General features: G+C 35.3%; 1 protein-coding gene across 6 annotated transcripts in view; it reads left to right on the top strand.

Moving 5' to 3' along the window:
- The first annotated feature begins 1,436 nt into the window (after window positions 1-1,436).
- LOC131846792 (max-binding protein MNT-like) overlaps window positions 1,437-26,120 on the top strand; it is a 37,152-nt gene continuing 12,468 nt past the window's right edge. For 3 of the 6 annotated variants that reach the window (XM_059196228.1, XM_059196220.1, XM_059196196.1), the window contains exons 1-2: window positions 8,805-8,993; window positions 12,232-12,793. In XM_059196228.1, the coding sequence (XP_059052211.1) occupies window positions 12,385-12,793 (409 nt within the window). In that variant the 5' untranslated portion in view covers window positions 8,805-8,993; window positions 12,232-12,384. Of the gene's footprint in view, window positions 2,336-8,804; window positions 8,994-12,184; window positions 12,794-26,120 lie in introns of those variants that run through there. The other 3 variants (XM_059196213.1, XM_059196205.1, XM_059196236.1) reach the window with 3 other exon arrangements.

Below are 26,120 nucleotides of genomic sequence, written 5' to 3'. Positions count from 1 at the left end.
CGGTAATTTATCCCCTTAGGGGTGATTAGGTTTAAATCTTAAAATTATAAAAAAAATATTGAAATACTATGCATTAAAACTATGAATATTCTAATTACTTAAACTTCATTACATCTACTATATTTTCGTTACTAAATTATAATTCGGTTTTAAATCTTAAAATTATGAACTAAATATATTCAAATACTTTAAAAATATGAATGTTCTAATTACTTATCATTCATCATGTCATCTGAGTATTTTCGTTACAAAATTATAATTCGGTTTAAGAATGAATATTCTTAGTACTTAAATTTGATTTCACTATATATTAATTTAACTATTGCAACTCCATTACTTTGTCATGTTTTTAAACTGAATTGTCCTGGTATATCTGACTTCAAATCTGGTTTTTTAAATGTGGGGTTGGCAACCCTATTCGCTTCAAACTTACTTTCAAAGTAAAGAAATCGCTCTAAAGAAATAAAGGCATAAAAATGTAATGGCTAAAATCTAAACAAGCCTTGTTTAGGTTTTTGTCATTTTGTTTATTAAGAGAGAAAGGCTCTATTTCGTTAAAAGTAAAGTACACACATAAATAGTATACACATATATAACACATATAAAGTATACACATTGGAATCTAATTCAGAACATTATAAAACTACATATTATATTATAAGGACAGTGTAATTAATATATAGTAAAATCAAGGTATAAGACAAGAATTTGGAAGTATGACAAACTAGTTGTTACACGCGTCATCGTTCCCGTGGAATTTACCTTTTTTATCAATAAAATTCCTAAAATAAGTGGCCTAGGTTACTCTTTAAAACATTAGCTATTTGCGAGTGAAAGACCTGTCAAAATTTGTCCAGCCGTCTGAACAATTAACAAGAACAAACAGACGGACAATTTTTTTTATGTAAGTAATTACCGTTATACACTTTCATATGCATTTAGTGAAAAGCTTTTAATTTGAAATTACAAACACTTCAATTTTTTTTATTTGTACAGATATTGCTAATTATTAATTTTTAAAGAGTATTACAATTAGTAGAGTTCTGTGAAATTTTTATATTATGTGATTTGGGTATTTTACCATGCAAAATATATTCTTGATACGAATTGAATTTAGTACGAATCGTCTTGTTAGCCCATAACTTTAGTATCTTGCGAAATACGTCGCTTATAAATGTATATTAAAGTAAGAAATAAGTTTTGAAATAAAATACTTGTTATAAGAGAATTTAGATTAACAATAGACCACTCAGTGCGTCGTTAGGTTAAAGTTACGGGACGCAATGAACTAAGTTTTGTAAACAAACACAAGTGAAACGCTAACTTTATAAAGTCAATAAATAGAAATGATTAAATACATTCTAGAAATATTGACTAATTATAATTATTCTGAAGTATGATCTTATTATTATTAATATTATAAACGCGAAAATTTGTGAGTGTGGATGTTTGTCACTCTTTCACACAAAAACTACAGAACGGATTTTGATGAAAGATTACAGTATTATAGTTTATACATCAGAATAACACATAGGCTATAATTTAAAAAGATATTTTGTAAAATATAATGATAAATGTCAAGTGGGATGCAGACGAAGTTGCGCGGGTCAGCTAGTGTTAATGTAAAAATGATACGGCTCGGGAAAATTGTGTGGAACGTGCGGCCAAGTGTGCGTGAGGCTGTGGAGCGAGGAAGTGAAAGTCTGGCGGCACCCACCGACCACGTGCGCGGCTGACACTTGCTGCCGCACGACGTACCACGCACTCGCCGCTCACATTACCCTGTTACCTAATTTCACTAAACAAGCACATCGTAATTTTTACTAATTGTACACCACGTCAATATCTCAAATAGGAAAAACATTAGATAAACAAAGCGAGAGTTCAACAATGTTTTCTATTGCACCACTTGTAAATCATAACGTTTTAACAATAGAGTTGAAATTGCACCATCCCGACCGCATTTCGATTGGCACGCGTGTGTAGAGCGTGCCGCTTGCCGCGTCACCGGGCCGCGGGCGGGGGCGCGTGCATTCGATCGCTGGCCGCTGCAATGGCATCGATCGCGCACGCCCCATGCTACGTCGCCGCAACTCGCGCTCTGATTGGCGGACGCCGCCGGTCACGTGACCCGCGCGCTGTTTCCTCATTGGGCGATAGTGACGGCGGCCACGTGAGCGGCGCGCGACGCGCGTGGTCAGTCGCGGCGTGACAGCGGGCGCGCTCGTACTGCGCGCGGCTGTGCCGCTTCCCGACATGAGCCTCCTCGATACCGCAAACACGCTCCTAGAAGCGGCGCGCTTCATCGAGCTACAGGAGCGGCGCCTCCAGGCCGGTAAGTGGAGTTCCATGTCCGTACCCGACCGGGGCCGGCGGCCGCCGCCCGGCCTAGTGTTTGCCGCTCTCGCCAGCCCACGTCACGAGTGAAACCGGTTCCTGGGCGTGCGCCGATTCGCGAGCGTCCAGTCGCCGGCGCGGCGGTGCAGCGAGCCGACGCCCGACGCTCTTGACCTTGAACAGCACGCAGCCGCGCCCCGCCCCCCGCGCACCGCGCCGCCGGCCTCGCCCCACGTAAACAAAGGAAGCCTGAAACTTACCGCTGGCCACGACGCACTTTTCATGCATAATCTATCCCACGCCTAGAATCCTAGCCGGCGACGTAAATTATACTGGTTTACTTGCATTGAGAGAGTTGATACAAAAGTAGACACAGAAAACAACAGTATTACGTATTAGCTAATCCTCGTGTCGAGTATTTTTCTAGCGCGAGTGGGTGGCAGGTAAACGGTTCAACCGCGGTGTGTACGTGGAGCGTGTTAGTCAACATTAAGTATGACGCATGATTTGGACGAGGCAGGCAGGCAGGGGGCGCTCTAGAGTTCGGTCAGCTGATCGAAGCGTGTGCCGGTGGGCGCGGGGCGACGGGGGCAGGGGGGAGAGGTGACGCAGCGGGCGCGGGGTGGGGTACATGTGCACACGCATCGCGAGGCACGGATAATGCGCTTCGTTTGAACCAATATAATATAGTAATTGAATTTATATAGTATACATCCTTCGAAATCTAGAAGTACATGGATTTTCAAATTTGTTTACCACAAGAAAAACTAGCACAAGGCACCATTGCGTAACGGTCGTGCGTGCCTCACTTGCTAAGCTATTGTTTAGTGCCTACGCTCCACTCGATAACACGAATGTCTCATTTTGCATTACAAAAACTATGATTGGTCTATTCGCAGTATTGTTAACTGAGGTATATAATGTATTCATGAAGTGACGATCAGGGAATAGAGTACCTGCTCTTTGGCTATAAAATTCATTAAATAGTTCTTAAGCTCAAACAACTACTTCGGCACTATATATATGTATAATGATAAAAATAAAGATTACGACCCAATCCATTAAAAATATCTGTACTTATACATGTCGCTACTAAATTTGTGTTTTATTCTGATAAGAATAATAAGTAAATTGATAGAAATTGACCTCAAATCACTACACCACAGTTTACTGGATAAGTTATAAATATTGTCGCTGTAGGAGGGACGTTTAATGCATTTCGATTCAAGGACGAGGTTCGTCTGGCATTAACTTGTGTTATCGTTTTACACGACCCTTATCTTTGTGACCACTCACTGTTGCCTCTAATGGCGTGGCTGACCAACTTTCCTACAGTATGTACCGAAACGTGACTACATTATTGATAAATCATTTAGGCGTTACATCAACGAGAAACTGTAAAAAATGTAGAGGCCATAGCTATGTTTTTGTCCACATTATTATTGAACGAGGAATTACTACTAGTATTGAATCCTTGATTTTGTTTTCTCAAAATGATGAACACATAATTCCTTTCAAACGATTTTATCATTATTTCATAGTAAGTTTACTGAATTTGTCTGTGTTTGAATTCGATAATAGACTACAACTAAAATAATAGCAGCTTTAGCATTTCAAATTTGATCTTTATGGTGAAAGACCATAAATGAGATTTATTTTGTTGCTTGTTCCAGAAGTCAGATAATTCTTATTCTTCGTAAGTTTTGAATGTTTTGCAATAAATATTAGTAATGCTTGAATCCGGTTTACTTCAAAATGAGTCACTTAGTAAATTTAAAGCAATGAAGGATTTTATTTTCTATTGCATTTGTCATTAGGGCAACTTTTCAATTACTTGAAAAAATACAATCAGACGCATATATTTATGGTAAAAAAGCTACTCTAGAAAGTGAGAAAATACATTAAAAAGTTTTCAATCTAGACTAATGAATTTTATGAAAATTGTTGTTTAAATGTTCCTCAACTTTAAAACTAAATACACAAGGTTCTTTGCAATAAAATCTTAAAACGTTGCATGTAGGTGGTAAACAAGTAATTCCGCTGTGTTTACTGGCTCGAATCTTGCATCACAACAATGTGTAGTCTCCGTTTTCTTAGCTCTAGCCACTTGTATGGCAGGAATGTAATTAATCCTTCGAAATCTAGTATCTGCACCTAAAATTTTAACGACAGTAATAAAACTATGTCATTGTTTAAATTACATGCCTATTATGAATAAAGTAAATTGTTTCATCAACTATTATAAATCATAGCTCAACTCATTTGATACAAGTTTCTAATTACAAGAAGCCGTCAAAATACTGCGGGGCTATTAGGTGCGGTAAACAATCGTATCATCAAGGCTTGTAAGTAAGGTCGCGGCGACGGTACCGGGCATTCAGAATGGTGAAAGGGATCGTGTGACCTCGCCATCTGCGACTGGTCGGTGAGGACGTGTATACACGCTTGTAGTATATTGAACCTCCGGAGACATCGTTTTAGCGGCGGCCGGTCGGTCGGGCGGTCAGGCGAGCAAGCTTACTGGCTCACAGGCGATGGCGGCGCGTACGAGAAACGATTTGCCCATTAGTAACGATTATACCAGCTACTGGTTTTAGCGTTGGACAAAAAAAAATATACTTAGATGTTAATTAATATTAATTAGATTTAGTTTTACAACTTCTTACCTTCAATCGATGTTACATCATCTATTGCAATGTATGAACGTTTATACTAAAGTCTGGAAATGTTAGAATGTTCCATCTTTATTCAGAATTTAGTAATATCATATTAAAAACTCTAAACTCTACAGAAGGAGATCGAAAAACCTTTTCGAAAGCGTGAAATAGTTATAGGTCATACTCTTGGGAGAGACCCTTGCTCTGCATTGGACCCTCAATGGGTCATTATGGTTAGATCGAAATGCAGTATACAAGAAAAACTTTAGTCAACACATTTCGAATTACCTCTTTTATATTAAATACCAATGTACTGCAAGTACTTGTACTTGGTGGTCTTGTCTTGTTATAGGGACTTTTAATTAACACGAAGAAATTATTTTTTACGTTTTTTTTCTGATAAGGACAGACATTGTAGACTTGCAGTATCCCCTCATAAGGCTCTGGGTAACGGAATCGAAACCAATTATTATTCACACTTGGTAAGATCACGTTGAAAAACATGAAATTTTATACATTAATAAACTTGATTTTCAGAAAGTTTTCTGAACAAATACTATTAGAATTGTAAATAAAGAGTCGACAGCGCGATATTGAAGAGAAATGTTTCACATTAGATACGTATTGCCTATGTATTAGGAGGTTATGTAACGGTAACTATATAGACCCGTTAGCTGTTGAAATTTCCAATGAACTCGATTATTTAATCCCTATACATATATAGAATTGGTAAAGTGTCTTCCTCTATGTTCTTTCCTTTCTATTCTATTCCTCTACTATTTTATGATTTACTTTAGTTAAGAAAATTATGTTGTTCTAGTTCTAATACCTGTTCTATAGACAGATGTACTTTAATGATCTTTTTATTATTTGTGTTTCATAATGCAATAAATAAAAAGCTACAGATTCTTCTAAGTTCACGACTGACAGTTTATTAAATGTTATATCTATTAGTCTGTACTAGTAGAAATAAGTGGATTTAACTTTCTATGGTAGTTTAATATGTATTTATTTCGGAGCCTTGTCTAAAGTCTTCATGAAAACAAATTATTGTAATATTTTTTTCCATTTTTTGAGTGAAAGTGCTTTTATATTCGTCAAATTACAATTTATAAAGTATAAACTGTAGTTGTGGATTTATTTTATGCACAAATTGATGATATTGACACTCTCTGGTATAAGAACTAGAATTCTTTGCTTTTTGAAAACTGCCTGTTAATGGTATTGTCGCAAGAGTTTTGCACGAAATATCTATTGTAGTTGCGTAACGTATACGTGATTTTACCAATAAATCACTAATTCTTTACCTAAATTGTAATGTGATACTTTAAACAGTTACTCCATACTTCGAGCAAATATAGGACTTAAAATCAATTGCCTAAAGTCTCAAATAATTTGTATATTTTTAGCAACATTTAGTTTGTTATTTTGGTCTTGTACTCTTTAAAAGAGGTTCAAATTTTATAATGTTCCAAAGTTGTATACTATCAAAGGATAACTTATCCTCAGGGTAGTCCAATCCATTCAATACAATTTCAGATTTTTCTGGTTACAATGTCTATTAATCAGGTAGCTTTCGCAGAACGCAGACGGCCCATATCTACATCCGGTGGGTGGCGTGACCCCCTGACGATGTTTCCACTTGGATTCTCGTGTCGCTAAATGTTTTATTATTGATTGACTTTTTATCATCACAACATGTATTAAACATCAAATCATTTATTTTTTTCCCGTCTCGTATGATTTGTTTGAATTTATTCAATATTTTCTTTTTGATATTAATATTGTATCGGAATTAATTAGTCCTGCAAAGTTCATTTAGTTTTTTATTTATATATTTTTGTTGCGAACCTGCTAAATAATAGTTTGATGTGATTATAAGTCCTCCATTTCGAGATCTACTAGCTGAATAAAGATTAGATATCCTACTCAGAATGTTTTTTATTCCAATTTCATAATCAGTCCTGATAACTAGTAATCACATTCGAGAAGCAGAATCTAGGCATGATGCTAGGCGGCAACAACCTGCGTAACCGGCAGGTGTGGTTACAAGAGGACGTGGAGCGATGGGAAGTGTTTGTGCGGCGGTGTTCCCCGGCCGGGGCGCGGGGCGCAGCCCGGGCTGCACGCTGCACCGCACCAAGGTCAGCCGCCGCACGCATGCGCCACCCTCCCCCCTCCCCCACTCCCACCCCGACCTGTCCCCTAGCTGCCACCATATCGGAACCTGCACCCACCGCGCTTATGTGCTCCTGTGAGTTGCACTCCAATAACACTCACCCAACTCTCCCCATTTTTCCCAGTTGTCGCGAGTTGCATTGTTATATTTTATATACCATATAAAAATATATAGATATCTTAAGGTTTACATTTCCTGACAGGTTTCGTAGCTTTAAAGAGCATAAAGTTCGATAGTCTGTAGTTAATTCCTCCAAGTTTCAGTAACTGGGCGTTGCTACTGTTAGTTTCTTTTTATAAATGAACCATAAAGAGTTCTGAAATTGCCGATTTTGGTAATGTTGGATGTCTCCAATATTGAACAAAGGCTTCGTTACAGAAGCCTTATTTGCTACCACCCTTAAAATTAAAAACTCGTTGCTAGTCAGTTTAGTTGGTAAAATGTTTAAAGAAATGGATATCATATTAAACAAATTTATTTGAAAATACTATGTAGTTGACATTATAATAATAACAATGTATTACAGTATTATTTAAAATTTCCATGTAGGAATAGCTGCAACAATCTAAATACTTTAAAATTTATTCGAGCAGATTTTTTTATGTTATCACCAATTTAGCCTAGAAAGGGTAAATGGCCTGTGGTTTAAAAGTATTACTGTAGTTATTCTATATGTAGCGTAAGCTTCATCTGTATGAAGCCAATTATTTATAATTTATAATAATATAGCGGAGATAACACGTGCCAGTATCAGTCGCGCAATGCGGCGACGCGTAGGAGGCCAGAGTACTAGTTCGACACATTTAGAAATCCTATTAGGCGGATTAGTAACATGACATAATGTACAACAGCTTTAACGTTTCTGTAATGTACAATGTTTACCTCGTTTACGTTCTGATGTACTTTTTATTTCCATTAAATTGACTTGAATTGATCTTCTGAATTGTAAGGCAATGTAACTTATTTATTACTGTATAAAAACTTCGAGGTTAAAAACATTTTTTTATTAGGATCTTCGTAGAAGAAATAAAGAGCTCGAAACAATGCTTTGAGATTTCTTTACTTTTCAATGACAAGTTGTTTGACATTGAAACATACATTTTATTAGAAAGCTAACTGGTACTGTGCGAATTGAAGGAGCATCGCGGTCCGGTCTCTAGTGGGTTTCTGCCCTGTCGTTTCATACTGTGAAGTTTCGGCTGCAATACTTGCAGTGTTCCATTCACCTTGTTGGTTGGCATCGAGGTTCAGTGACTCCGTCGGCGACCGACTAACTTCTTGGAACACGTCATCTGCGTGCTAATGCAGTCGTTTCATCACCTACGACCGATCGCTGCCTCTTTAAATTCTGTGGGTGTCCCATCGCGGCCGCCGAGGCGACCTCATTTTACAGACGGCGCGAGCGAGTTGTCGAGTACGACGCACATCGTTCGTGCAGCGTTATGTAAAGTGTTGAGAGCGGTGCAGCGGTGAGCGTTGCGCTCGACCGCGTGCGCGCCCCCCTCACGCTTCCCTCCTCGCAATTTCGTCCGCCGTCGGTTTCACTCGCGACGATCGGCTGCGCTGGGTTCCGGAGGTCGCACTCCTCCCGCCTCGTCCGCCTTCCTCTGAGACGGTGCCGTCCGTCCGCGAACCTCATCGGCCACTCAGTCGTCGAGCGGATTGTGTCGACGGCGGTCGGCTCCGCAATTCGACTGTCGCTTCTCATTTACTATCGCGACATGCCGATATCGAGAAGTCTCGCGTGAATCGTACTCGCCGCGTCACTTCGTCGAGGTGTATCCGCTGGCTGCACTTTATCTGTTTCGGGAGAATTTGTGGTAATTTTATGATTGCGTTTGCGACGGTCACTACCGTCGAGCTGACGACGATGGTCGAAAATAGCGTGCGTTATCATCGCGGCCTCGAGTGGCGAGACGAGATAGTGCGAGGTCGGCGGCACCTGCGCGCCGCGCCCCACGTGCACGTCGCGATCCGGTGCAGCCGAGTAATTAGCGAGTGCCACACCATGTCTCCCGTTCGCTGTTTTCCATATAATTGCTCAGCCGCTACCCGGTGCCATCGTAGCACAACTCGCACTGACACTTCAAATCCGATAACCCCTACACTTAATCAGAGTTCTTTTGTATTTGTCGTCATGGGTGAACGAAAATGATTCTCTTGAATAACTTTATAGAAAATGGCATGAAATCTGAAAATAAAAAATGTCATGAAATTCATAATGAATTTGATGACTTAAGATTTTCTAACTATTGGTTAATTGACAGAAAAAGTAAAATACATTTCAACGTTCTGAAATACATAGGTACGTAGGAATATATTTGGAATTGCTATTTTGTTATCACTCATCTTAATATTATTTTGTAATGATGATGATACATGCTTTTAATCAGAGCATTGGTAAAGAAATGATTATTTTTTATTTATTTCATTAAGTCATCTATCGGTCTATGTAGTCTAGGTAACCTTACAGTGCCTATCTTAGTATAATAAATTCGATTAATTTAATACGTTGATTGTTTATTACATTTTACTTCTCTTTTATGTCAAATATAATTTTGTTTTTGTGTTTTTTACGGGTTTTATTTAGGACATTAACATTTATTATTCTTTTTCAATTGATTTACAAATTTTGATTATATTTATTAACTCTTTCTAGTTTAGGTTATCTGTTGTGTCAATTTTCGTGTTTTGGGTTTTAGACCAGGTAATCATTAAAATGAGCTACATAAGGGGCCTTTGTTAGGTTTTGGTAGTAATCTAATTTAATTATATTGTTTTGAATGTTTATGGTATTTGTATCTGAGATTGATTTCAATTTATGACAGTTAATGTCATTGGGCTCCAGTAGTCTATCAGCTTGTTTGCTGAACATACATATATTTTCATCGTGTCTGCTCTAGGGCGACGGGAACAAAGGAACGCCAAATGGTGCGCTTCAAAAAGATGTCTTTCGCTTTGTTCACATTTATCGATATATTCATACAAGCTGATTATGAGATACTTTTCTCTTGGCTCTTTTTCAGCACATCACATATTTGGTAGACCAAAGCCTTCTGCACATATTGTTGGACAATATATCTTTCGTAATACTTTTTACATCCTTTCTAAATGACCAAACGTCTTCTTTTTATCTACATTTCATTACCATCAAATTGTATCAAACTAAATATTTCAGTAGTTTACATTTCTCAGCGTTGACATTTTACGGCAGGCTTGTTAAGTAATTAAAAAAATCTTTACTAAATGAGACCGTATGTGTGCCATTGCGCAATGAAAATAATGCTAAAGTTTACTAATGCAATAATGTTAGATTTCTTTTGTATCAACAATCTGCTGACACATGCCTATTTTAATTAACCACATTATTTAATCCCCTTTTTGTTTTTGTTTGAAACTCTATAGGTATATTGACTGAAATGCTTTCTTTTTAGCTTGACTTTCAATCATCCTTTTTCCAAGTCTCGCATGGTAATCATCATTAGCATTGATATGTCATACAATCAATAGTAGAAACAATATTTAGCTATTAGAGCGAGATGGCAACAAAGAATTAAATTGGGAGATTCTACAAAAATGAATCTGAAACAACACGATTGTAGAAAAATCTTGTTTCTATCACAAGAATAATTGCTGCACATTACGAACAATGATAGAATTGTGTTGAGAGTACATGGTTCAAAGCTACGTACCATTATGTTTGTATGACTCCAGCTCGAGCTGTAGGTAGCCAATTACATAATATAAACATAGGCACATGTCGTTCGTACTAACTTATATAATGCATACGTACGAATATTTGCTTACGTACGACCGTACATTTGTTCTAGATTGTATCCCGAAATGATGATCAATATACTTTCTACGTTACACGTTACGTTTAGTTATTAGTTTCCTTGACTTTTTTTTGTTTCTGTTTTTAAAGCAAACTCCTAGTTTATCTAGAATGTTTTCAAATGTTGTTACACCTACTGGTTTGTTATACGATTATTAGCACGATATCAGCATCGCTTACTAAACACTCGTAAACTCCGTTACTACAAAGCTGACAAAATCGATAAGCGATAACATTGCTTTTCTTTATTTTATTAGTGAGCATACTGTAACACCTGCATATTTAAATTTCTATGATATGTAACATTGTTTTTATTCATGTTCTGTATCTAATACAAAAGAATATTATTGGTAATAAATAAAATTTACACAGGAAACTAACCTCTCTCTCTCGTGCTCTAAGATCTAACTCATATTTCATCATTATAACTTCATTAAGTTCTTTTATGTTCCTGCAAGTTTTAATATTATAGCCGGTATTTCTATTATTTTCAATTAGGATGTATGCTAGGTAGATACTGTTTAAATTTCCTTTTTTTTTCTTCGTTTGAATCCACTATGTCTGCCAATTCGTTAAGCCGTGATACTAGGACGGCATGATGCAGTAGGAGGTGATTTTAACTGTCAGTGATTGCGGGTGGCAAGGGGAGGGGGGCGCGCGGGGCGCAGAGTGCACGTGCCGGCGGGCTATCCATGCGTTCGTCCTCCCCTCACTTGTTGAGCACCGCGCAACGCAACTGTGCCTCTCCGTCCATTGCCGACAGCAGGATACCTAGCTCAGTTTATATTACCCATTTGTGCTGTTACCTTCTGCCTTGCTTACACACATTTGCTCTCTCACAAATATCGTTGTGCGTAGGTAGCAACTGAGACTATCTTATTGATTTCACTTATTACTTTATCTTTAATTTTACTTTATGTTTCAACTAATCATTTATCAGTTTTGCGAACACTCGTAAGTTCATTGGTCGCTGATCGTCATATTTCATGCTTATATTGTTGGTATTTTATTTCATCATAGTTATCGTTATTGATCGTTATCTGTAGCCTCTTTCTAATGAATAATATTACCAGCTTAATAATGTTCAACATTTTATTAATAATTATTTATTAGTTAATCAGGTTACTTTAAAGTACTTACATATTGCGGACACTTATTCAAGATTATTTCCAATAGTTTGGACGTCGCAAACGCAATGTAAATTTCTAATTGGTTTTAAACAGTAAAAATTGCTGTCAATATGAATAACTGAATAATCTAAAAGTGACGTGTGAACTGTTGTAGTTAAAAATAAGTTATGAAAATAACTTATAGGACGCAAGTGAGATTGTAACAATGAGGACTAACAGTTAACAATTGTTGTGTCCCATCATAGAATGGGTATACTAATGGAAACCACCCGAATAAATCTGGGTACTGCCAGCTGCCGGAGACAACGCGCGGAGCCTGAATACTTTGGCGCTATGGGATCCCCTAGCGAATATTACCCTGAAACGCTACACACCATTGCTATCAATACAAGGGAAACAGAATTTGGTAGTATTGTCGAACAGATCCCGATAACGCTGAGAACTTATAAACAATTTCCCGCTAACGGCTCTTCCTTGAGTGGCTATGGATTTCCGCCACAGAAAATAATCACTTCTTTCGTACCTGCGCCCCGCGTACCTGAGACCGAAATGCCGAGCACTTCGACATTTCGGCAAAGCCAGGTCAAAGACGAAGTCAAGGATGACAAGATTTCAAGGGCCCCACCTAAAAAGAAGTGGATTAGAGAGTATTTAGGTAAGTTGAACTTTTAACACTTTTCTTGTGAAAAGTCTGAATTACTGCAAAGGAATGAGTAACATTTTATAAGAATATGGTAGATATCTCCCTCATGGTTTACTTTATTGATTTCCGAGAAATCTTTATTATATTTTTAATACACCTCTAAATATATAATGACTTGGAAAAAATCCTAAAATCACGTTACATTATTAGATAATCATAGGGTTTTTAGATACAAGTGCAACGTGCGTCCTTGCTTGAATTATCTGACCTCGTCATATTTTTACAAATTTAAACCAACGCTAATGCAGGCCTTTCGTCTATTATGCAACTTCCATTGTTTGTCAGGAAAAATCCAAGAATAATAAATGCAATTCAAACATTCTGTGCCAGACAATACTTTTTAAACTTTGTAGCAAAAACATTGCTGTTTAAAAAAACAATATTTAGTATTTGTGCGTATACAACGGCTGATATGATATTTACAGAACTTATTGTTCAATATACGTCAGTGAATGAATAAACAATTCCAATTGACAAGTAATTCAACGTGCATAGCAAACAGGAAAACAAGAGGACATTGCGTCGACACAACCTTTAGGGCTGACACACGCGTGCTTGTAATCTTCAAGGCGGTTCACTCTGCAAGGTCGTGTAATATACAACACACGTCTCGGAAACTCAGATATGAACACTGTGTCACCGTCATAAGCATAACATAAAAAAGATGGTAAATTTTTTTTTACGGTATTAGTAACAGCGTCTACTGTCCTAAGCTAAGTAGAGCTGTTATGGATACTAGACAACTGATAGAAATATTTAAATACATTTTTAGTACATGTATAATATACAAGTAAGAAATAGCAATTCAAAAAATCATACTCATTAATTCGTGCTTCTTAGCCCTATGAGTTTAGATTGACGTTAGACAATTTTCTGTTTTTAGCAGCTTTAAATTCTTTTTACCAAAGTTCATCAAAAATACATTGTGTACCTGTAGTCAGTGTAACATTATTTTTGTTTTACACATTGAGGTCAGTAGTACCTTTGTTTCCTTTTTCATCTGATTCCATTGGCCAAAACCTTAGCTTATTCTCCTTTTCATCTTTCCACAATCGATCCAACTTCACACGTCCCGTGCCTTTATATCTATCCACGGTCATATTTAGTATCTTTAAAATATCTTTGTCATGGTTTTGTATAAGTAGGTAACCATTATTGTCACATGTACTAGATATTATTACATTTATTATAATAATGCCCTGCTTATATATGAAACTAGTATGTGTAGGTATAGTGAGTAATTTAATAATGAATGTCTACCTGGACTGTAGGCTGTCTCAGTCGCTTGCGTAACTATGGAATTTCTGCTTTTACAAGATTAACAGCTTACACCGTTTCATCTAACACAGTCTGTATGTTAAACAAAATGTGTTTAAGTATAATTTCAGACCCAGATTACCTTGAGTAATTTCAAGGTACCTGGTTTATTTGCGCTGTCTAATTTGACAATATATTCAAGTCTGAAAATATCGCTAGAATCGGAGAAGTTGATAAGTAAAGATTTGTTCTTAGTATGGGCATGTAATAAGCCTAAATAATAATACGCCTAAATAATTACTATATTATCCTTTGTTATTATTATTATATTTATATATTACTATACTGTGAAACAGAAACTTTGTAGTCCTTTTTACGAAAATCGCGCAAACGGTTTAGTATGAAAATTACCTACTTATAGTTTATATAGAGTAGATGTGCAAAATGCTAACATTTTTTTTATTATGCACAAAAATACATTAATATAGTACAATATAAAAAAAGAACATTACATACACGACGATGTGTTTGACACATCTACGCATAAACAAAAGAGTATATACTCTTTTGTTTATTGCCTGAGCGGCTGCCGGTGCCTTAGTTTATTTATTTAGTCTTTGGCAATAGAACCTTAATAATGTTCTTAATAACTTATAATTTATATATATAAATAAAATTGGAGTGTCTGTTTGTAATATTGATATAACCGTTTTTTACTACATGCATATGAATATAAATGTGGTACATACACCAAAATAACATTTTTTACAATTTTTGTCTGTCTGTCTGTTTGTTGCGGCTAATCTCTGAAATGGCTAGACTGATTTTGACGGGACTTTTTTTGGCAGCTGATGTAATAAGGAGTAACTTTGCCTACTTTTATTTTAGAAAAATAAAGTTAATTTCCACGTGTGTATAGCTAGTTTAAATTAATTATGGTCGAATTTCGACCACTAATTATTATTATTATACTATTAGTAGATTCTTTCCTACAGTCCAGTATGGACATCATAACTTCTTTATGCTCATCGTCATCGTAATCATTTGTTTATACAACTACTATCTTATCGTCCCTCTTTGTTTCACTCTCGCCAACTCGATTAGCTAGTGATACGGTGCGAATCATCATATTACATCTTGTTTTTTCTTAAACAGACTCTATGCGATTAATAATACAGTTCGTTTTGAATTATAAACACCAAATAGTTTACGTGTTCATCTGGAGTTGACTTGTACAATAAAATTACACGTTTTTTGCTAACAATAGTAAAGTTTAATGTGAGTTTTCATTTCTACGAAATGAGAAAGTACGTATGTTTGTTTGTTACTGTTTTGCGAGTTTATGGCTAAATCAATCCTAATGAAATCTGACGTGAAGGTTGTAACAAGAGAACGGACTTGACTATTTTCATCATTGCATTTCAATTTAAAAAAGCTTTCCGAATGAATGAGTAGATAAAAAAAATAAGTAATGATAATTCAATAGTGCTTAAATGTAAGTTTATGTGAATAAAAAAAAATCTTAAAAATGTAAAGCTACAACTTAATTATTTAAAAAAGCAAAACTCAAGTTTCTGTTTCGTTCTTGTGATGAGACAGATTTCTAAATGAATGAGTAGATTAATAAAATAAGTAATTATAATTCAAAAGTGCTTAAATGTAAGTTATTTAAATAAATACTTTTCTTAAAAATATTAAAGTTACAACTAAATTCTTTAAAAGAGTAAAACTCAAGTTTCTTGATCGATCCTGTGATGATACAGATTACGAAATAAATAAGAGAATTAAAACAAATAGTAATTATTATTCAAAAGTAATTAAAAGTAAGTTTATTTGAATTAAGAATTTTCTTAAAAATGTAAAGTTACATCCAAATTCTTAAAAAGAGTAACGCGCAAGATTCTTTCGCGTTCTTCTTGTGTTGAGACAGCTTTCCGAATGAATAAGCAGATTAAAAAAATAAGTAATGATAATTCAAAAGTTTAGTAGTAAAAGTTCAAAAGTTTAGTAAATAGTGTAGTTTAGTAAATAAAGTAATGATAATTCAAAAGTTTAGTAATAAAAGTTCAAAAGTTTTTTTACTACATTATTTAAAGGAGTAAAACTCAAGTTTCTTGTTCGTTCCTATGATGAGACAGATTTCGAAATGAATTAGTGAATTAAAAAAAATAGGAATGATAATTCAAAAGTGCTTAAATGTAGGTAGGTATATGAATAAAGAATTCATTTCTGTTCTGCAGTTGTTTGTATAATATTAGTCATAGGTACTATTACATAATCAGCCCGCCACTGCTAGTGACAAGTGTATCATTATATCATCCTAACGTATTAATGAATAATCGTAATCACCCGATTGACGCAATCGAATCGATATCAATTCGAAAATATTAGCGTGCATTCTAGAATAACGTTGATTTATTTCGACGGCCTCGGTGGTCTACCGATTAAGCGCACAGCTTTACTTACGATGGTCGCGGGTTCGTTTCCTCGTGTGGTGCAAACAATTGTATTCATGAGTATGACTGTTTGTATCAATAATGTTTGGGTGTTTTCTATGTGTATAATTATTTAAAAAATGTCTATATGTATTTATGTCAGTCGTCTGAGTTTCTTGTCGGTTCTTCTCATCTTGAAAGCACTCCGAACTGACGGTAGATTTGACATATTATAAGAGTCTGTAATATTTTGATTTCATTGATTTGAATACGCCTATCCCAAGAAATATTAAGTGTCCAGACAATATGTCTGGATAAGTATTTATTTAATTTAATATATTTTTAAATCCTACATATATAAACATCTATAATTTTGAATACGATGAACATTTATATTATGTAGAAGCTGTACTCGCGACTTCGTCCGCGTTGAATTTAACTTTATTTTTCTAAAATAAAAGTAGTCTAAGTTACTCCTTATTACATCAGCTACCTGTCAAAATAAGTCCTGTCAAAATCGGTCCAGCCATTTCAGAGATTAGCCGGAACAAATAGACAACAGACAAAAATTGTAAAAAATCTTATTTTAGTGTATGTATTGTATTTATATTCATATGTGTCTACTAAAAAATGGTTATTTCCATATTACAAACACACACTCCCATTTTTTGTATGTATGTATAGATTATCTATTATATGCAATTTTGATTTGAATGTGATTTGATTCTGATATGTTACTCCTCCTCTAGTTATGACAAATTTACTTGTATATGTTCTGTTAATTTTCTCCTTCGTATTGGATTGCATTGTATTGAGAGTTATTACACTACATATACAACATGTAGTTCTATCCATGGGCGTACTAAGGGGAGGGCAGCTGTCGCCTCCCCAGAATATTGTACATGTTGCATTTACTTTTGAAAAATACCCCCCTGGGCCAGAAGTTGGGTAAAGCCGAACATACGGGTCGATCATGAAGCAATTGTAGTTAATAATAATAGTTATAGACTAGAAATCAGGTTTCTACATGCATAATTATGCTTCAGTTTTGGTTAATTTGTATCTTTTACACTTATATACACGAACAGCACCAACGACATCACGTTTTCATTCCAGAGTGCTAAGATGACATGCTTATGAAGCTGTAATTCCATTCAATATGTATTTAATAAAATGTATAAAGAGTACTTGATTTTATGTAACTGTTTGAATTATAGATAAATTGAAATTTATACCTTCTTTAATATTATTAATAAAATATTATACTTTTTTTAAAAAAACCGTGATCCCTATAATACAGCGGGTAGAATGCCAGGGCTGGTCATTTAGCTAATAAATTAATATCGCGTTTCAATTAGGACTTCCTATGTTGCAATCCACCTCATCCCAACAACATCCTAAGAATAAATATTTGAGACTTCGTATTGCATCGTTCGACTGCGGTCGGAAGTGTTCGCGCCGCGTGACGATGTTGTCACGTGGCGGTGCCGAACGAGCGGTGCCACCTCACCCACCCCCTCGGCCGCACCCCTGGCCGCCTCATGCTTATCACTGTCAGGCCCAGAGACCCCCAAGCCTCACTCCACTGCGCCAGCTGCGCGGCCCTATCATTCGCCACGTCACATTGAATATTTCAATTTATACACGTAACGCCTTTGTCCGTTTGCGAACATTTTTCGCTAGATTTCTGCTATTTATTTCAGTTATTCGTGATTCCTTATTTTTCATTGTTTTTTTTATATATGGAGATGATAAGGAAATGTGGCGGAAACAAGCTTGAAAAAGAGATTGTTATTTATGAGGTTGACTTTGCACAAAGTCGTCTTCGTGGATATTTATGTCTTACCTAATTTAGTCGCCATGTAGCTTGTTTGGTAAGATGTGTTTCTGTTTGAAATTACAGAGTGTACTATGTAATTTCATCTCTTTCGAGTCATGACATCTTAGTCTTCCAAAATAGCAAAGCATTTTAATTTACCATGGACATCATATATAACTCCCCTGATACCCTCCCGCATGCAACGTGACCGTCACATAATTGATAAGTGTGGTACTCATTGATATCTGATACTGTATAGTATAAGCGACTGTTACCACTTAACAATAGGCCAACTCGCTTGCCATTCCAGTTATATAAAAAGTCTCTTTCTCTCTCTACGGTCTGAAATAATCTTCGTTTAATATCTTGTATTCTCTTGTACACGTGGCTTTGTTATGTAACACAGTTACTAAGAATTGTCAATAATAACCGATTAAAATCGATAGACTTGTAATTTTATTGAGTTATTTATTACAAGTGTATTATAGTGCATACATACAGTCACTAAGCTACATTTTACTATTCAAATGAGAATTATTAATTAACCACTGCTTTAATTAAGCTGTAACCATCACCATCAGTAATATCATCATTGAAGATGCCAGGACGAGTAGCAATAATACCGGTTTGTGAGGCTGACTCCTCACATTGTACAATCAATGCACATGTGTGGGTGTGTGGGCGCGGGTCGCGCCGCGGGAGCCACAGAGTTGGTCCGGTGTAGGCGCGCGGCGCGCCCGCCATGCGCAATTTTACCAGGCGATCATGACGCGACAAGAGCTTTTTGTTTGCAATGTTCGTCACGGCTGTTAGTGCAGTATCACAAATGATATTATTTTGTAGATATTCTTGTGGGTTATAAGTTTGTTTAATAATAAAGTTAGTTGATTTATTAATATAAACTTTTACTTTTTACTTATATTACCTTAATTGTGGTTACATTGCATTTACATATAATTTATTTATGATCTAAGACGCTGATGGTTTAATTGAAAGCAATATAAATTAAAGTTGCCTTTTCTTAATAATTAAATTATGGGAACATAAATTAATTATCCTTGTATTAATTTGCTTGAGATATTACCTAATAAGTTATTATTAAATATTACTATGTTCGTTATCATTATTTATATACTAGCCGACCCTTCGTCTGCATCACACTTACTTGATATTTGTCATTATATTTGGCCCAATTTACATATCTTTTTAAATTATTTATACATGACTAAAGTTACATCAAAATCTGTCGCGTAGTTTTTGCGTGTAAGAGTAACAAACATCCATCTATCCATACTCACAAACTTTAGCGTTTATAAAATTAGTATTAGTTATACATTACAGCAAGCTTTACTAGCTTTCTTTCCAAGATTTCTTTTGCGTTACATGGAATATTTTATATTAATTTGCCAAATAGTACCTTCTTTTCTAATGTAAACTCACCAAGGTTTCATAAAAAATGGTTAAATACATTGTGACGGTGACGGGATTTCAATAAAAACTTTGAATTTTGTATTTCGTAATAGTACCCCAAACAGAATGCGGGAACTGTGTGACGGCGCGCTTAGATATTTAAATGGAGTTTTATTTATAGCTTTTAATAGGCTTCTGTTCTCCCAGCTACCTGTCTAATTGCGCGCGACGAAAGTACCAGAAACCTTGTTGTGTGTGACGCACAATTCCCCACCAGTTTCGAAACTTAACCTTGATTGCATAACCACCCCAATATATATGTTATCCTGGTAGGTTCGGTCTGTTTTCAGCAGTTGGTATTTTTATTTTTATCGTAAGTAGATTTTTTTACAAAGTGCCTATTTTAACTTACCTTTGTACAAAATAGTCTGCGTAGGTGTCTTTGTAGTTTTTTATATAGTACTATAGTAGCAAACAAGCATACGACCCATCTGATGGTAAATGGTTATCGTAGGCTAAAGACGCCTACGGTAAATGAAACACCAGGAGTGTTACGTGGGCGTTGACAACCCTTAAGAAAATCTTAATATATATATCCTTCTTGAAAAACCCCATGCTCGTGAGAAAACCTCAGCAGGTAGTTAATTCCACGATCTAAGTGTACGCGGGAGGAAGCTCCTCTGAAACCGCACTATCCGAGACCACTTTGATTAGGCAATTCTTAAAGTGTTTTAGTCGCCAAGCAACTAGCTTTGTCAGTAAGCTTGGTTTGAAGGCTGAGATTTGGTAGTGAAATTACAAAATACGGATGAGACCTTATTCCTTCGAAGTGCAACGTTTCGTTTCATTACTTACTTTGTACCTGTATACAGTTAATTCATACAATAGTGTCATAAAAGCTCTTCAAGAGTAGGCCAAGTACAGTCACATTAAATTAATCTAATCGTATTCAAATGCCATCAGATGTGACAGAAATCATATTAAGCTATTCCAACAAATACTCGAATAGACCATTGCTATTGAGCAAAAACAACATATGCATGACGACTAAGATCTTCACAGGACTGCAAATTGAACAAACATATGGCAAACCTAGGGCTGTGCACAACAATAATCTGCATTTTTTTGCCAAACTAAAGAGGAAACGTCACTACATATCCTATATGGTTGTAGCCCATTTATGCATAAACGTAATATCTCCTTTGGAAAGTTTATCCTCTATCCTGAGGAGATAAAAACTATTGCACCTAAGAATATCCTTCAATTCTTGTCCTTAACGGGTCTAGTAGCGTACTCTGAAAAAGGGCGAGCACAATAGATCTATGTAGGTCGCAGTGCTATAGGTCCAGGCACCTGGCAATAGCCTAAACAACCCAATAATATATATATATATATATATCTAATTGGTTCTTCAAAGGATCTCTTTCATTACCGCCTGAGTATCTACATCTAGGTTTATTTTATCTGTAGATCGGATCTCTGTATCATTGTTATTTAGGCAGTATTCATTCATGGCTGTCATGTTTGTATGTTTGGTATCATAATGCAAATAAACTGTATCTACTGCTTTAATTTGTTTACCTGATCTTAGGGTACTAGTATTTCATGCATTCTTAATATGCTAGGTTACGTAAGTTTCTAAAATAAGACTGAGTTCGCTCAACGACTTCTTTGGTTGAATTTTAACCTTAAATTTAGTAAATTTAACAAAATACTAAATATAATTATTATATGGGACATTTCGGCCTTAGTGATCTAGCGGTTGAGCATGATGCTTTTCTTCCAATGGTACCAAGTTCACTTGCTCGCACAATGCAAACATTTGTATACGTGAGTATAATTGTTTGTATCGGTCTGGGTATTTAAAAAAAATTATCTAAATATATCTATCAGTTGTCTAGCACCGATAATACAACGTCAGCTTAGTTTGTAACTAGATAGCGCTGTGTGAATTGTCCTGAGATATAATATATTGTATACTCATTACGAATAATTACCTATTTTTCTTCATGTTCAGATATGTCTACGTTGACATTCGTATGTTTGATGGATTGCTTAAAGTTTTACTTTTGATTGAACCTAATACCACTGGTAAAAATGTCATGAGGCCAACAACCCGAGATATTCACCTTCGCAGTCGGTTAAACAATTCGAATAACTCAGGGATTGGTATGATATTTATACAGCACGATTATTTCATTCAAATATATGGTTTGAACAAACAGGTACCTACAATATTACAGTTTCAAAGTCATAGAGACAATAACCCTATACAATTTGTTTAGCGGTTGGTTATAGATGAAATATCTAAGTATTACTTGTGTGTCAGTCAGTGGTTCTCAATCTTTTTAGTTTTTTCTATGGACGATAATGGAATGGTGGACCGGCCTGCGCTAACGGTTTACGCTGGCAGGACACCAGTGGAGGATGATAAGATGAGCATGAGGACAGGCCAGTTAGCTCATCGTGACAAATTCACCAAGAATTTATCACGATAGTTTCCAGGGTGAAACTGGAGGTCAAAATAAAATAACATGGTACATTGCTAGCAATAAGATCATCAGTCCACAATACTAACAATCCCATTTCCCCCCATCTATTTAGTAGGGACTAATAACTATAGTTACTTTTTTATTTTTAACTATTTTTCTCCTGTTGAGAGTCACTGAACTATTACATTGCTGTTGGTCATAGCTGGACATTACAGATTCATCGGACGAAAAAGTTATTGCTTGATCGAAAGCCTTCTAGATTCACAGTTCATAATGCACAGCAAACTCTCGATGCACTCTTAAAAAAAACGATAACACCTTCATTTTGAAATGTGAAAGGTATGACAAGCTCAATTTTGACCTTTACTATTTTCTGATTCAATGAGGACCCTGTCATTGAGTTTTTAAAACCGATCTATCGTTGTAACCTATGGGACGTCCTTCTATTATTTTCTTTCGAGCTATTTTAATTCTTTAAAAAAATTTGAATTAATAGTTAAAATAGGTGTAGGAGGTTCAAATCACAATCGTAGTATACCTAAAAGAGATGAAATTCATAAATGTGAAATGTTTGCAGCATTCGAGAATTAAACCCACGACCAGCGGCAGTAATTCAGCGTGTTTACCTGTCCACCACTGATGCCATTAAATTAGTAAGGGTGTATTTTTAAATAAATTAGAAAAATAATGATTATTCACATACTCATTAGGATTTTATCATTACGTAGATTCCCAAGGTTCAATATAACGAAGTAGAAACTTTGAAAATGATAACTTTATCAGTCACTCATTAAGAACATTTCGGCTTTGATAAATAATAAATTGACACAATTAAATATTTTGTTATGCCTTTATGAGCATTACTTAAAAACGTACTAACCGTTTTCAAACCACGAAAATAATTAATTCTAATCTATAACTACGAGTTAGATATTGACCAAATCACTTAAGAAGCACCGGCTTTTTTATATAAAAAATGAGTAAATCAAATCAAAATATGTATTCATGTAGATCTATTATAGACTCTTATGATATATAAAATCTACCTTCAGTTCGCAGTGCTTTCGAGCTAAGAAGAACAGACAAGAAACTGGGCTCTTATTATTTTCAAACGACACATGTACATGATTACAAAAATACAGATTCATTTTGAAATTCAATTAGGGAGAATATAGTGACCACCAGCGTATGATATTGTCGTAGCGGTTATCATCGAATCATTATCAACAAAATCGATTCTTCCATAAGTTCTGTGATAACACGCATAAAAAAATTGTGGAATCTAAGACCTCTTATTTTTGAAGTTATCTATTATTTATTTAAGGTATTTTGATCTTAAATTCAAAACATCACATTATATTTACTGACCAAAGCTATTAATCACTAAACGATTACTTGAATGACGAGCGTGCATGGCAGTAGTTGTCGTGCACGAGATTTTCATTTAATATTAGACATAGACACATATATAAGTTTGTAAATAAACTGGGTTATTAAAAAAAAAATAAGAAATTCTATTGAGTTTATTGCCAGTTCTTCTCAATTGAATCTGTATACTAAACTGGACGGCAGGGAAATTTTATAATATAAAAATTTGACGTTCATAAGCGGCTAAAATGTCCTACATGAATAAATGATTTATGACTTTGGTTGGTTGTATAAAAAATTGCAAATAATTATTAATATTCATAGAACAATCGCTTCTACTTCCGTTTTACGTAATCTCGTGTTCCCTCTTGATTTTATTTCTCTGCAATTGACATTAGAGATGTTGAGTCTATTATTATAAACTTGAGTAATAATAAAAAAAACTGGTACGTAGGGTAACGTCTATTTTTATCGGCCCCACAGGGGTCCAGAGTCTAAAACTTTGTCCGTTATATGTCGTGCGATTTGCACAGTTGAAGGGCGACAGCGTCGTGGTCTAGTGGTTTACTACCCAGACCACGAAGGCCGTGAGTTCGAATGAGAAAAAACAGTGCGTCAATTTATAATTCTGACTAAACCTCCGGAGATAGATAGGTAAGTATAGGTATATATATACATATATTACCAGATTCTGTAGTTTGAAACAACTATAGAAACGTTGTTTTGTTGTATAAATTAATATCCTTATTAAAACATTGTGTTTGGTGGTAGAATTTAAGATTGTATGTATTCTTTAATGCTGCATCATAAACATAAATTTTAGTCCAAAAAATATATAGACTTTATATAGTCGTGTACAGACATATTCCATCTAATCCCATTCTTATAGTTATAAAAATAGCCTGTATTAGGTCATACAGTAATGATTTCAATTGAATTAAGATAAAAATTACTACTTTCCAATTAGGTATGTATTTAACAGTTCAATGACTGGTTCAAACTGATGAAACAAACCTATCGTTTTGAATCAGTTTTAATTAAGGATTATTGGCAACTATGTCACATAACAAGCACCTGATCAAACTGAATCTTATATTCAATGTAAAAAGGTTGATATTACAATAAACGTATTGAAAACATATTAATTAATTATCATCAAGCGCTAAATGTAATTCAATAAATACATTTGCATGTAGGTACCTACTTACTTATGCAATCCCAATAAATGCCTGAAATGTTTGACGCAGTCAATGTAGAAAAACTGTTTTGTACACGCGACTTTGTCTGCAATGGTCATGATTAAGTAACCGGTTCTTTGACAGAGCGATGGACGGGTTTTCGTGCCCACGGTTTTTTTTAGTGTTAAAGCCTATGTGTTATTCTAATGATTTATATTATTGAAAAGTTTAATTAAAATCCATTCAGTACTTTTTGCTTGGAAGAGTAACAAATATCTGTTTATTCATGTATCCATCCATACTCTCAAACTTTCGGGTCTATAATATTAGTAAGATGGTAGTATGGTGCCCCTGCCTACAGTTACGTATACGCTGGCAGGTATAAGTGAAATATGATAAGACTAGACGAGATGGTTCTAGAAACAAAACATCAAATTGTTATAAAAGTTCGATAAAAATAATGATATTTGATAGAGGTAATTTATGTACGGCCCCTAATCTATCAAGCATTGTTATATTTACACTTCAAATATTACGAGTGTATCAAATTTGCAAAGAAATGTAAATAAAAATGCCAATCTTCATATTACAGTTTATAGGTCGCCGATGTCAACATTTTTTTTGTTAGATACCTAAAAAAAATACTTATGTATTCAAAATTTTAGTAGTACACTGAAATTAATTAGGGTCAGAAGATTTAGGTACCTATACTACTGACTATTCAGTAATGACGTGTTTGGGTACTGCTGTGATTGGGTTGAAAGGTATAGCAGTGAAAATATAAGGTACGAATTTATCTGGAATAACGAATGAGAGTCCTAGTATGACGTGATATCCGTAGTGCTGTTCGAGTATTTAGGCAACGGTTGTCACGTATGACCAGGTGCGCCGACAACCGACTGTATGCCTTTCTTTTTCCCAAAAATAAAACTTCGATAGTATTATTCTTATTACGTTGTAGAGTCATAGGCTGATAGAGCGCGTTACACATGTAAAAATAGGTGGAGTTGATTTACAAAGATTACATCATAAAAAAGCTGATAAGAAAATAATACGTAGTTGAATAATAAAATGCAGCTTAGCAAATCGAACGATCGGGCACTGGCAAGCGAATCGATAATAATAACTATAACCAGTTACTCTGTCTTTTTTTTGTGATAATTTCCAAAGCAGCTGATTTTCGGCGTGGTAACGAAACCCATATCAAACCATGGGCACGCGCGCAACCACATGTGCTGACGTCATCAACAGTCAAACCACGCCCTCTCTTTCATCTCTATCATTACTTGTATATTAATCGCCTTTCTCACTCATCATTGC

Source organism: Achroia grisella, unplaced genomic scaffold (genome assembly GCF_030625045.1).
Source record: "Achroia grisella isolate CSIRO2021 unplaced genomic scaffold, CSIRO_AGI_Agris_v1 utg109, whole genome shotgun sequence".
NCBI classification, from domain to species: domain Eukaryota; kingdom Metazoa; phylum Arthropoda; class Insecta; order Lepidoptera; family Pyralidae; genus Achroia; species Achroia grisella.
This window is presented reverse-complemented; position numbering and strand designations above follow the sequence as displayed.